At 31.1% G+C, this 13,113-nt stretch overlaps 1 protein-coding gene across 7 annotated transcripts in view; it reads left to right on the forward strand.

Moving 5' to 3' along the window:
- LOC145277818 (protein shifted-like) overlaps positions 1-13,113 on the forward strand; it is a 593,688-nt gene that overhangs the window by 448,664 nt on the left and 131,911 nt on the right. For all 7 annotated transcript variants that reach the window (XM_080129712.1, XM_080129714.1, XM_080129710.1 and 4 more), the window contains exon 3: positions 8,711-8,813. In XM_080129712.1, the coding sequence (XP_079985838.1) occupies positions 8,711-8,813 (103 nt within the window). The remainder of the gene's footprint in view (positions 1-8,710; positions 8,814-13,113) is intronic.

A 13,113-nucleotide genomic window follows, 5' to 3' on the forward strand; every position in this document is an offset into this window, starting at 1 on the left:
GATAGCTGTGGCCCTGTCTGGATCGAGTTTCCTCCCGTCCTTATCTATGATATGACCCAGGTATTTAATTCGTTTAAAAAAAATCACATTTTGCTTCCTTCAATGTGAAGCCGTATTCTTTTATTCTGTCAAACACTTGAAATACATGATCTCTGCTGTTCAACATTTTGACTACGCATAAGAATATCGTCCAGATAGCCTATACGAAATCCAAACCGTTTAGCAAAGTATTGGAAAATTGCAGGTGCTACTTGTATACCAAATGCTAATCTATTGAATTTATAAAGTCCTTTCGAGCTATCTTCCTCTACTGGTATTTGTAACTACGCCTCGCTTAAGTCTATTTTGGAAAAATATTTTCCGCCATTTAACTTTGCAAATATTCCGTCTGGGTTTGGTAACGGGTAGTGATGGTCCTTGAGCGCCGCATTCAATCCGACCGAGAAGTTCGCGCATACCCTTTAGATTTTTTCACTTATATGGTGGGGGCTGCTCACTCACTATAGTTAACAGGGGTTAAAATCCCAGTGTTAACAAATCTTTCCAATTCTTTTTCAATTTTTTCCATTGAAGCGAACCGTACGTTCCGTGGCTTTTTTGGATATTGGTTTTGCTTCGTCCAGCAATTCCAATCTCGCCTTTATTTTGTGCAGAATACAGGCTTTTCGGAGAAAACACTTGGGAAAGATTTGAGATCCTTTTTGAATTTGTCGGCTTCTGCCGTTAGGTTTTCGACTTTGTGACAAAAATCACACATTGGCGAGTCCCATAATTCGAATTCTTGAATCCAATCGGTCCCGAATAAGTTCATTGCGTTCCCCAGAACGAACACTTTTAGCCTTTTTGTCGTTCTTTTTAGTGACACATTAAAAACTAGCTCACCCTCAAAATATATTTTTTCACCAGTTATCGATCTTGCGACTTTATTCATCTTTGTCGTAGTGGGATTTCCTATTCTCTTCTACGTGTGAAAATTTATAATTGATAAATCCGACCCTGAATCGAGCTGCAGTTTTACTTCTTTATTTCTGATTCTTACCGTAACATACTTCCTTATGGTTGCTGAAGGATCCATTTTTGCAGTTTTTGCGTAGCTTTTTTGCTACTTTTGCTCTACAATATGAGACCTTGTGCTCTGCTCGCTTGTATAGGTCACATGTTATTTTCCTTTGGTACTGACATGCATTGTACCTATGAGTTCCTCCACATTTGCTACAAGGGGCCCCAGGATTTTGTCTATCCTGATAATTTTGTGAAGGGTTCTTTTTGCATCTTCGTTGGTAATTGCTGGCGGGTGGATGTCCTTTATTTTTTGAGTGTATTTTTTATGTGAAAGATACCTGCTTCCTCTATATTTTGGGAATCTTGCTTCATTGCCACGAACCGCTGACAATCTTCAGTCAGTTTTTGAAGCGTCAAATCAGGTTCTAATTCCAATTTATTTAAAGCACGACGTCGTATATCGGCGTCTTTTGTGGCTATCAAACCTTGTGTGAATATTAAACATTTGAAATTGTCCGACGTTAATGACGACAATTTGAAATCTTCACAGTGCTTATTAACTATAGACGCAAATGCTGTATAGTCATGACTCTCCTTACGTATCAGATTCATGCATTTCCATCTTTTATGAAAAAGGCTTCTTTTTGGAGAGTATAACTCATTAAACAGTTTGACTGCCTCGGCAAACGAAAGTTCTTTGGGGGATTTTTCGTTTTTTTTTTTCTCGTAAAATATAGTCCACGAATTTTTTATGTTCGAATGTACCTAACTTCAGTAGCAATAAAAGGACCTTCTTTTGATCCGTCCATGCACTGCAATCAATTTTAAAAGGATCTTCGAATCTTCTGAAATATGCCTCAAACATTAGGTCTTCCTCAGGAGCATAGTGAAATGTATCAATAGCTGACCAGATCGCATTTTGGGAAAAGCCGTGATGGTTTCTTCTCCGCTGTCCTTATTCACTAAAACTTGTGTTATCAAATACATTTTTTTTTATCTAGCTGGTTTTGTTACTCTAAAAGTATTTTTTCAATTCCAACATTTTTATTAATTTCTTTCCTCTCTCTTTCCTGGTTTTCCTCGAAGAATTTCATTAATTCTAACTGCTTTTCCAATATTTGTTCGATAATTTCTTTCTTTTCTCTTCCTTGTTTTTCCTCGAAATATTTTATCAAATTTAACTGTTTTTCTTCATTTTTGTTTCTGTATTGCCAAATGCTCTGCTCGGAACCTTCTTTCAAGTTCTAATTGTTGACTTTGTTGGAATTTCACCATTTCCAAAATGTGTTTTGCAAAATCGTCCTTTTTTTTTGGACGGTGTGAAATTACTTAATGACAAAATGATTTTTCTTTTTCAGAAACAACACAATTCGTTGATTTACTTTTCCAATAGAACCAACTCTCTCTCTCTCTCTCTCTCTCTCTATATATATATATATATATATATATATATATAAACGTTACAAAATTCGTACCTGGTTATTTAATGAATATTTCTTTTATATATTTATTTTATTTCTTCGTGTCAATTTTTCTGAGAAAATAATTCGACGCTTGCATTCATGCAGAAAGCAGTAGATTTCGTTTGCCATTTTTCAGTTTTCGTAACATTTAGGTAATGGGTTCAATTCCTTGTTGATCCTAACCCTTTTGCTTTGTTTTCATTAAAAAGAATTAGTTACTTATCTGCGGAAGAGAGTTTATAGCATTTATTTAATATTGGCTATTCTTTTGGATCTCTGTGCGAAAAAGAATGCCCTTTTCTCGTTAACACTTTATTTGTCGTGCTTAGCGAAATCATTTTTGTTTTCTTCGACGTGGATTCCCGTCGACCAGTGAAAAGTTATTTTAATCGGATTAAAATCCGACGTCTTTTTTTAATTTGTGCGAATACTCGCTTTAGCCAATAAAATAAAATATATCATTTACCTTTGCAGGAGTTTGTTTTCTTTTTCCAACGCTAATGCCTTTTAACCATAAAACGTATTAGCAAGACATGCATTTTAGAACGACAAAGTTTTGTTTGTACTTACTGAAAACTTGGTCTCGTTAATTCAGTAGTAATACTTCTCCACGAAATTCGTCTTAAAATCTGTTCCAGCTAGTAGTTTACGTTTTAGTAGGTTTTTTTGCCAGCAAGATAAGGCTTTTTGATGACGTTTTTGTTAAATCCTTTTTTCGACAAGAATTGTTGTCCTTTTTTCGAAGTGTTCTTTATCCCGTGTTTGTGAATTTTACGCTCAAATGTTGTTTTTTCCCAACGTAGACAAGTAGTTTTCCTCGTTCTTCACCGAACTTTTGAAAAATAAATAATTTTGAAGTTTCGAATTTCTCCTGAGTGTAGGAAAAAGTGATCGTCCTCGTCAGCCGGTTATTGTAGACCCGTTCTAGGGGTTACTGAAATGAAAGAAACCACAAGTAGTGTAAAGTGTATAAAATATAATATCTATTTATCATAAAGAATACAGGAGCCACTAAAGTGGTATGAGAGGAACGTGTTCGCAGCATGCGGTTAAACATGTTATGAATGTGAGAAGTTGCATAAATGTCTCCATATAGTCTCTGAAACCAGTGGTATTCATGGGAATGGTTTATTCCACTTAGTTCTGAAATGCGGGTGATTTGTACCCCACAACATCTTCTTTTTAGGTGCTTTAGCCTCGGGTGTTAATTTAAAATTATTATTATTATTATTATTATTATTATTATTATCATTATTATTATTATTATTATTATTATTATTATTATTATTATTTATCTTGTTTTTTCCTTTTTGACAACAAAACAATTTAATCTATTAATCTATTAATTTATTATTATATTGACAGTAGCATAATCGATAAAATCTTTATAATTATGGTAAGATGAGAACATTATTTGATAGAGAAACGTAGGGAATAGTTGATTATGCATACCTGTTTCGGTTTTGTCATGTTAAGAATGGTTTTCTAAATAGTAGTTATATCATTTAAAAAATCGTTCTTAAAATGGGAAAGGGGATTTGTAAATCATTATTTTCCTACATTAATTTCTTATTTTGCATATGAATCGTCAATTATTTAAAACTGTACTTTGTCAATTAACTACTGCAAATCCACTTTTCAGTCAATTACAAGGAAAACATTTCAGAAAATATTTAGAAAGATATACTTGTGTAGTGTACGCTCCCCTAAGTGTATTATTTATGGTTGAGAAATTTATGTAAACATAACACAAAGGTTTTACAGTTATTAAAAAAACGCAACAAATCTCTTTTAAGAAATTTAGAAAAAATCGGAATCGGGAATTTAGAAGAAAATCAGTATTTAAATCGAAATCTAGAAAAAGGTTGGAATCCTCCCATCCCTATATATATATATATATATATATATATATATATATATATATATATATATATATATATATATATATATATATCACAAGATAACAGAAGTTTAGATATGTCTGATATGTACATATAACGGTGATCCATATATGTAGGTTTACGGGTGCTCATATGCACATTTTTCACGTGCGTGTAAAAATGTATATGAACCCATTTCTGAAGTAAACGTTAAAAAAATAATGATAATATTTTAGATTAAGTTACGTAAAAAATATTGTAGAATTGTAGAGTATAATTTTCATCTATCAATAAGCGTAGGTAATAGCGTCAGTAATTTCTCATTTAGTATTATTTATATTTATATTAATACACTAATTCACTTCGACCTGTATCATCCTGACATCCCTTTAAAGGAAAGTCAAATATTCTAAATGGCTAATAAACATTTGATTAAACAAAACCAAAAACATGTTATCGCTGAAAGGAAAAGTCTTACTACATTCTGATTGGATAAGGAAAACTCATACCACATTCTCATTATATAAAAGTAATCTTGTTAACCAACCAAAGAATTAAAACAATATGGCGCTTTTAACTTTTATTTAAAAAAAAACCCGTCAAATTTGCAAATAAAATATTAAATTACAATTTTTATTTATGTGCTAACGTTTATTTATATAAATTTTATTTTAAGCTTTAAAATTCTATGTAAAATGAAACAAATAAATTCCTTTATAAGCCCTCTGAATATAAATGGAGTATTCTCGCTGATTAAGATTTAACTTGTTTATTTATCTAGTTTATAATATATATTAAAGCAAAACAAAGAAAAATAACTGTGAACTTTTTTTTTATTTTTGTTCCTATCCAGAGTACCACTTTTTGGGGTACTGGATTTCCCCCACATTAAAAACCGACTTTATGCCTAACTCTGCCCTCGTGTAGAGACAAATAAATAGGAGTTATTGTACAGTAAATGAAAATAAATTAAAAGAAAAAATCATTTTGATGTTTGTGCATCTATGTTACTGCGCTATTTTCATTATAGTATTTACAGGTGATATTTAACTTTTACAATATTTTTATTAAATACATCATAGTCATAAGACACCTTCCCATCCACATGTTTAGAATGGCTTTCTAAATAAATATTTTAGTGCGGTAACATAGATGCATTAGCGCCATGATTTTTTTAAAATTTCAAATACCAAACTAAATTTGATAGAATTTTCTTTTTAATTCGTAGTGGTGAACTTTTTTTTATTTTTTATTTTCTGTTTTGTAGTGATATAAATTACTGCACAGTAAAAATAATTAAATTAAAACAAAAATCTTTTTCTTATGTCGAATTATTTAATCAAGTAAAAATTCCAGGGGGGGGGCGGGGTTAAGTAGATAATTAGACATCAAAAATTAAATAAATCCATAGAAGCTTAAAATTGAAATTATTATTTGTTTATTGCGTGACCTTAATAAAGACTCGTAATAAATTCTTCTAAGGTTTTTTTTTTTAATTTAAAACTGATATAAATTATTATTTTATTTAAAACTGATATTATTTTGTAAAATTATTCCATTTCAAACTGATAAAAATTATTGCACAGTAAATAAAATTTAATTTAAATTAAATCAAATTGAAAGAAAAAAACATTTTGATGTGTGCGCATCTATGCTACTGCGTTATTTTTTTATAGTATTTACAAGTTAAATTTAATTTTTACGATATTTTTGTGTAGTGATATAAATTACTGCACAGTAAAAATAATTAAATTAAAACAATAATCTTTTTCTTATGTCAAATTATTTAATCAAGTAAAAATTCCATTTTTACTTGATTAAATAAGTAATAAAAACGGTAATTTACAGATGACTTTTGTAGGAGGGAGGGGAGCAGATAATTAGGTCCTAAAATCAAATTAATCAAAAACATTTTTTAATAAAAAAATATTTGTTTGCGGACGTTTAGAAAATTGACCCTCATCCCTAAATTCCACAATTTCCACCGTTTCTCTTTAGTCATGTTAATGTAATCGAATAACAAACTTAACTTTTAGATTTAAAAAAAAAATTAAAAAGAAAATGTTATGCCTAGAGGATCAGTTTTTCAAGTATAATGTTCTACTAAATTGAGCACGTACTTTGTGACCATCACCACAGAAAAATGTTGCGACTCTATCACGCGACCGGTGTTTATTCCCGTCTAAAAAAAGGGGGTTAGGATACATTTTTTACTTTCTTTCCAGCTCTATGACGACTTTTACAGGTTTTCGACTAAACTGTAAATGGATATCACAGTAATGTCCTATTTTTGTGTTGGACTTTTTTTTTTAATATTCAATTCAAACGAAATTGAATACGAAGTTTAATTGTATAAAAAAAAGCGTTTTGGTGGGGGTTATGAGTAAAAACATCTGACACTTCAACGGGTCTAACTTTACATTTCCGTAAAATTTTCCAAAAGGTCCATTTTGGAATAGGCACTTTCTTATAGTTGGAATTCTTACAAACGAAACGACGCGGATGAAATAGATTAGATGAGAAAGAGGAGGAATGGAAGGGTGTTAAGAAAGTTCCATTCTTAACCCCTTTTTGTAGATGGGAATAGACACCAGTCGCGTAAGAGAATCGCAACATTTTTCTCGACGATGGTCACAAAGTACGTGTTCAATTTAGTAGAACGTTATAATTGAAAACTGATCCCCCGACGATAAAAGTCATAAAAAAATTTTTTTTTTCAATTTTTTTAAAATCTGAAACTTAAGATTGTAATCGATGAGATTGACTTGAAGAAAAAAAATGTAAGTTGCGGAATTTAGAGGTGGAGTTCAATTTCATAAACGTCTGTTGTTTATCGTATCGCCTTAATTACAAACTCGTGATAAATATTTACTTCCAATCTTTTATTTTTTTAAGTTTAGCTTATTTCAAACTGATATAAATGATGTCGTGTTGAAATTAGTATAAATTCCAACGCATTTCAAGTGAAAACATTATTACCTACTAAAGTGCCATGTCGAAATATTTACAATAATAGGGTGCCTTTGTTGATTAAGAGTATTTTAAACGTACACATTTCGGGTGAAACATTATTAGCTACTTACATGTCATGTTGAAATTAGTACAAATTTCAAGATATTTCAGGTGAAAATATTATTACCTACTTAAGTGTCATGTCATTATATGTAAACTCATATAGTACTTTGTTGATTAGGGAATTTTTTAAATCTACGCATTTCTGGTGAAAACAGTATTACTTACTTTCATGTCACGTTGAAAAGAGTAAAAATTCTAACGCATTTCAGGTGACAACATTTCTGCTTAAATTTTATATCAAAATAAGTAAAATCGTATAATGTTTTTACGGATTTAAATTTACGCATTTCAGGTGAAAACATTATTACCTACTTACATGGCATGTTGAAATTAATACACATTCCAACGCATTCCAGATCAAAACATTATTACCTACTAAAGTGTCATGTCAAAATAAATTAAATCAAAGGGCGCTTTTGTTGATTAAAGATCTTTTAAATATACGCATTCCCGGTGAAAACATAATTACCTACTTATGTGGCATATCGAAATATTTACAATCATTTGGGCGCTTTTGTTGATTAGGGATCTTTTCAACCTACTTACATGTCATGTTGATAAAGTAAAATAATAGGGTGTTTTTGTTGATTAGAGTTCTTTTAACCTGCGCCTCTCAGGTGAAAACTAGATTATCCCCTTACATGTTATGTTGAAATTATTACAAAGCAATCAGTACGAAGCAGTTTTCTATAAACACGGAAAACCAGACATATTTCTTAATCAAGATGTCCTTAATTAGTAAACAACTTGGAGCCATCAAAACTTACATCAAATCGACCTGACTTTATATCACATGTATATCACATGCACATCAAGCTGAACTTTTCAAGGACATTAAAGACAAATGTGCACTGGGTATTCTATTTGAAAATGTTTATGTCATTGAATTTCAAAATGACATACCACACTAGCAGTATTATGATCATAATGTTGCGAGATCATGATAAGATCAGGACAGTTCACCAAATTGATGCATTTGTCAGTAGAGATACCAGAACCTGAAGACCCAGAGCTTTGTGATGTAGTCAAGTCTTTAATGGTACATGATCCAACCTCATTTTAATTGCTTGATTATGTGATAAGATGTTTCTTACTGATGTGTGTGTGTGTTTAAATTTTACACTACTGTAGAATTTGTACAGGTTCTGCTAGTTATTGTTGTTGTTATTTTATTGTTGTTGTTGTTATTGTTGTTGTTGCTATTGTTGTTGTTGCTATTGTTGTTGTTGCTATTGTTGTTGTTGCTATTGTTACCTTTTGTTCATAAATTTTTGTTTCATTTATTCTCAGTATCACTACAAATTTGATGAACTGACATCTTTGAATCTAAGTTTGCTCTACAACCCACTGCTGAGTATAACTGAACATGGTGAAATACCGTCCAGACAAACAGGTAAGAGAAATCAAATATTATTTTAATGGGATGTTATGCAATTCTTACACGTGTCATTATCACGTGATCGTTCACTGGCAAAAACAGATGGCATCACCTACATCTGAATGACAACAAGCCCCCTAAATTATTATCATTATTTACTTATTATGAGTTCTAACATTATTTTTTACACGTGATCGCTTACTGGCAACAGCAGGCGGTTTATGCTTGTACCATTTGTCTGGATGCTTGTATATTCATTTGGATAATTCCCTTTTTACCTCACCTTTCTTTATATTCAGTTTGGACTAGTTTGCTGCATTCACTTATTTGACCAGTTTGCTGCATTCGCTTATTTGACCAGTTTGCTGCATTCGCTTATTTGACCAGTTTGCTGCATTCACTTATTTGACCAGTTTGCTGCATTCACTTATTTGACCAGTTTGCTGCATTCACTTATTTGACCAGTTTGCTGCATTCGCTTATTTGACCAGTTTACTGCATTCGCTTATTTGACTAGTTTGCTGCATTCGCTTATTTGACCAGTTTGCTGCATTCGCTTATTTGACTAGTTTGCTGCATTCGCTTATGTGATTTATCGTATTGTCTCTTTTGTTCATACATGTTACATTTACTGTTTTCCTAGTTTTTGTCTATTTTGTGTTTAATGAAGTTCTTTGTTCTGTACAGCTCTCGATAGCGAAAGTGGCGTAGACATGACCATTTCATACGTCATTTCTTTGGTAAGTTTTATAAATCGCCCACGTACTTATTTCCCTTGTTGCTTTCTGTATCAATTTAAAAGTGTCCCTTACAACGATAATCAACCCCTCCTCTGTTTTGAGTTATGTATCTTCTAGCTCTTGTTTTATCATTTATACAATCATCCCTTCTCTTCTTTCTTATTTCCATAAAGTTGGTCAGTATAATAATTTAGATGTAGAGCATCCTACATGCCCATTAGATTCCATGTTATTTGTGTCAGAGTGTTTGATTGTAGCTTTTGTTCAGCCTAAGAAGAATCAAGAATACATTACTAGCGATACGTCCCGTGTATTTATTCCTTTTATTACATAAAATGTGTAAACATATTCATTAGTTTCGGAATAGAGTTATGATTGAGCAAAAGCCCATTTCAATTGCTCTAAGAAATATATGTCAAACTGCATACTTGAACTGACGATGAGCCTCGATCTAATCAGGGCCTTACTCTCAACATTTTATGAAGTAGCCTCGAAGTCATGCCATGGAAAGTTTATAACTTTTTATCTTACATATTCAAAGAGCATCGTTTCTGTCCGTAAAATTTGGGACGAATTAAAGAATAAAGACCTTGACGGCTTCATTTAGAAATAGACAGATTTCGGTTGACACCGGCGTACCCTTCATCTTGGCACGTTCCAGAGGATTTTTGCGACCAAGTGTGTGTTCTATATATTTATACAACCTTCATTAATATTTGAATTAATATTTTTATTTAAAACATACATTAATAGAAAGAAATGATAATACTGAGAAAATCCTAAAGATACAATAATTAAAACAACAACAACAACAACAACAACAATATTAATAATAATAACTAGAGGGGCCTGTGGAAATTCCACAGCAGCATTTTTCATATGTAATATATTGTTGCTGGGCATTCTGTTCAGCATGAATGAAGGTACAATCATATTATTCTACTTTTTTATTAAAACTGTATCGCCCCCTTACTAAAATAATAACTTTGATATATTTCCTGGGCTGATTATTTCATTACAAACACACCGGTCAATTAACTCACATTTTATCATTTTTCATAATTATTGAATATGTTATTATATCCGACAATAATTTTTCATAATTTCAACCCATATTATCGCCCCTCCCTTTACTAAAATATTAGATTTGATATATTGTAACGGATGATTATTTCATAAAAAACACAACTATCAATTAACTCACATTTCATCATTTTTAATAATTCTTGGATATGGTACTAATTTTGACAATAATTTTCATCATTTAAACACACCATATCGCACACCTTACTAAAATAATAACTTTGATATATCGTCTAGGCTGATTATTGATTACAAATACACACATCAATCAACTCACATTTCATCATATTTCGTAATTCTTGAATATGTTCCTAATTTCGACAATAGTTTTTTTATAATTTAAACCAACGTTGTCGCCCAACCTTACTAAAATAATAACTTTGATACAGTTACTGGGCTGATTATTTCATTACAAACACACTAATTAATTAACCCCCATTTCATCATTTTTCATAATTCTTGGGGATGTTACTAATTTCGACAATCATTTTTCATAATTTATACCCACATTATCGCCCCCTCCTTAATAAAATAATAACTTTGAAATATTGTATTGGCTTATTATTTTATTACAAACACACTAATGCATGAAATCACATTTAATCATTTTTCATAATTCTTGGATATGTTACTTATTTCGAAAATCATTTTTAATAATTTTAACCCACATTCTCGTCCTTCCCTCTTTACTTAATAATAACTGTGATATATTGTCTAGGCTGATTATTTCCTTACAAACACACCAATCAATTAAATCGCATTTCGTCATTTTTTCGTAATTCTTGGATATGTTACTTATTTCGACAATAATTTTTCATAATTTAAGCCCTCCTTATCTCCTTCCCCTTTACTGATATAATAACGTTGATATATTGTCTAGGCTGATTATTTTATTGTAAACACACCAATCAATTAAATCACATTTCGTCATTTTTTCGTAATTCTTGGATATGTTACTAGTTTCGACAATAATTTTTTATTATTTAAACAATCCTCGTCGCCCTCTCTTACTAAAAAATTACTTTGATATATTGTCTGGGCAGATTATTTCATAAAAAAACACAACTATCAATTAACTAACACTTCATCATTTTTCTTAATTCTTTGATATGTTACTCATTTCGAGAATTATTTTTAATATTTTTAACCCACATTATCATCCCCCCACTACTAAAATGATAATATATATATTATCTGGGATGATTATTTCATTTCAAACACACCAATCAATTAACTCACATTTTGTCATTTTTCATAATTCTTGGATATTTTACTAATGTTGACAATCATTTTTCATCATTTTAACCCACATCATCGCCCCACTTACTAAAATAATAACTTTGATATATTGTCTGGTCTGATTATTTCATTGCAAATACACTAATGCATTAAAGAACATATTACACTTTTCATAATAGTTGGATATGTTACTAATTTCGACAATTATTTTTCATAATTTAAACCATCCGTATCGCTCTCACTTACTAACATAATTTGAAATATTTCATGGGCTGATTATTTTATTATAAACACACAATCGATTAACTCACATTTAATCTTTGTTCATAATCCTGCATATGTTACTAATTTCGACAATAATTTTTATAATAAAAAATCCACATTATGCTTCTCCCTCCTACTTATATAATATATTTGATATATAGTCTGGGCTTATTATATCATTACAAACACACCAATCAAGTAACTCACATTTCATCATTTTTCATAATTCTTGGATATGTTACTAATTTCGACAATAATTTTCATAACTTTAACCCACTATGCCGCTCCCCCTTACTTAAATAATAACTTTGATATATTTCATTACAAACAAATCAATCAATTCTGGGTATTCTCATAGTATATATGTTTCACCTATCTCATCCAATCCCGGGTGACGCCGCATAATTTGCTAATATATATCGTTCACCTATCTCATTTGATCCCGGGCGATGCTGGGTATTTTGTTACTATATGCTTTCCACCTATCTCATTCAATACTGGGCGACGCATTCTGATAGTATATATTTGCACATCTCATTCAATCTCGGGACTGACTTCATATCCGCCACCCCACTGTTGAAAATATACATTAAATAAAGTAATCGTAAACTGTTTCAGCCATTTCCGGGACTGATTTTATATAACTAACTGACTGCTAAAAATATACATGAAATAATGTAATGTCTAAATAGTAAACTGGTTGAGCCATTTCCGGGACCTACTTTATATCCCAAACGCACTGCTAAAAATATACATGATATAATGTAATGTCTAAATAGTAAACTGTTTCAACCATTTCTGGAACTGACTTATAATCTCCAACCCACTGTTGAAAATATACATTACATAAAGTAATGTATAAATCGTAAACTTTTTCAGCCATTTCCGGGACCGACTTCTTATCTCCCATCCTACTGTTAAAAATATACATTTAATAAAGTAATGTCGAAAACATAAATGGTTGCAGCCATTTCCGGAACCGACTTCAT

This window comes from Euprymna scolopes, chromosome 6, assembly GCF_053919585.1.
Source record: "Euprymna scolopes isolate OS-2025 chromosome 6, ASM5391958v1, whole genome shotgun sequence".
In the NCBI taxonomy this organism is placed as follows: Eukaryota; Metazoa; Mollusca; class Cephalopoda; order Sepiida; family Sepiolidae; genus Euprymna; species Euprymna scolopes.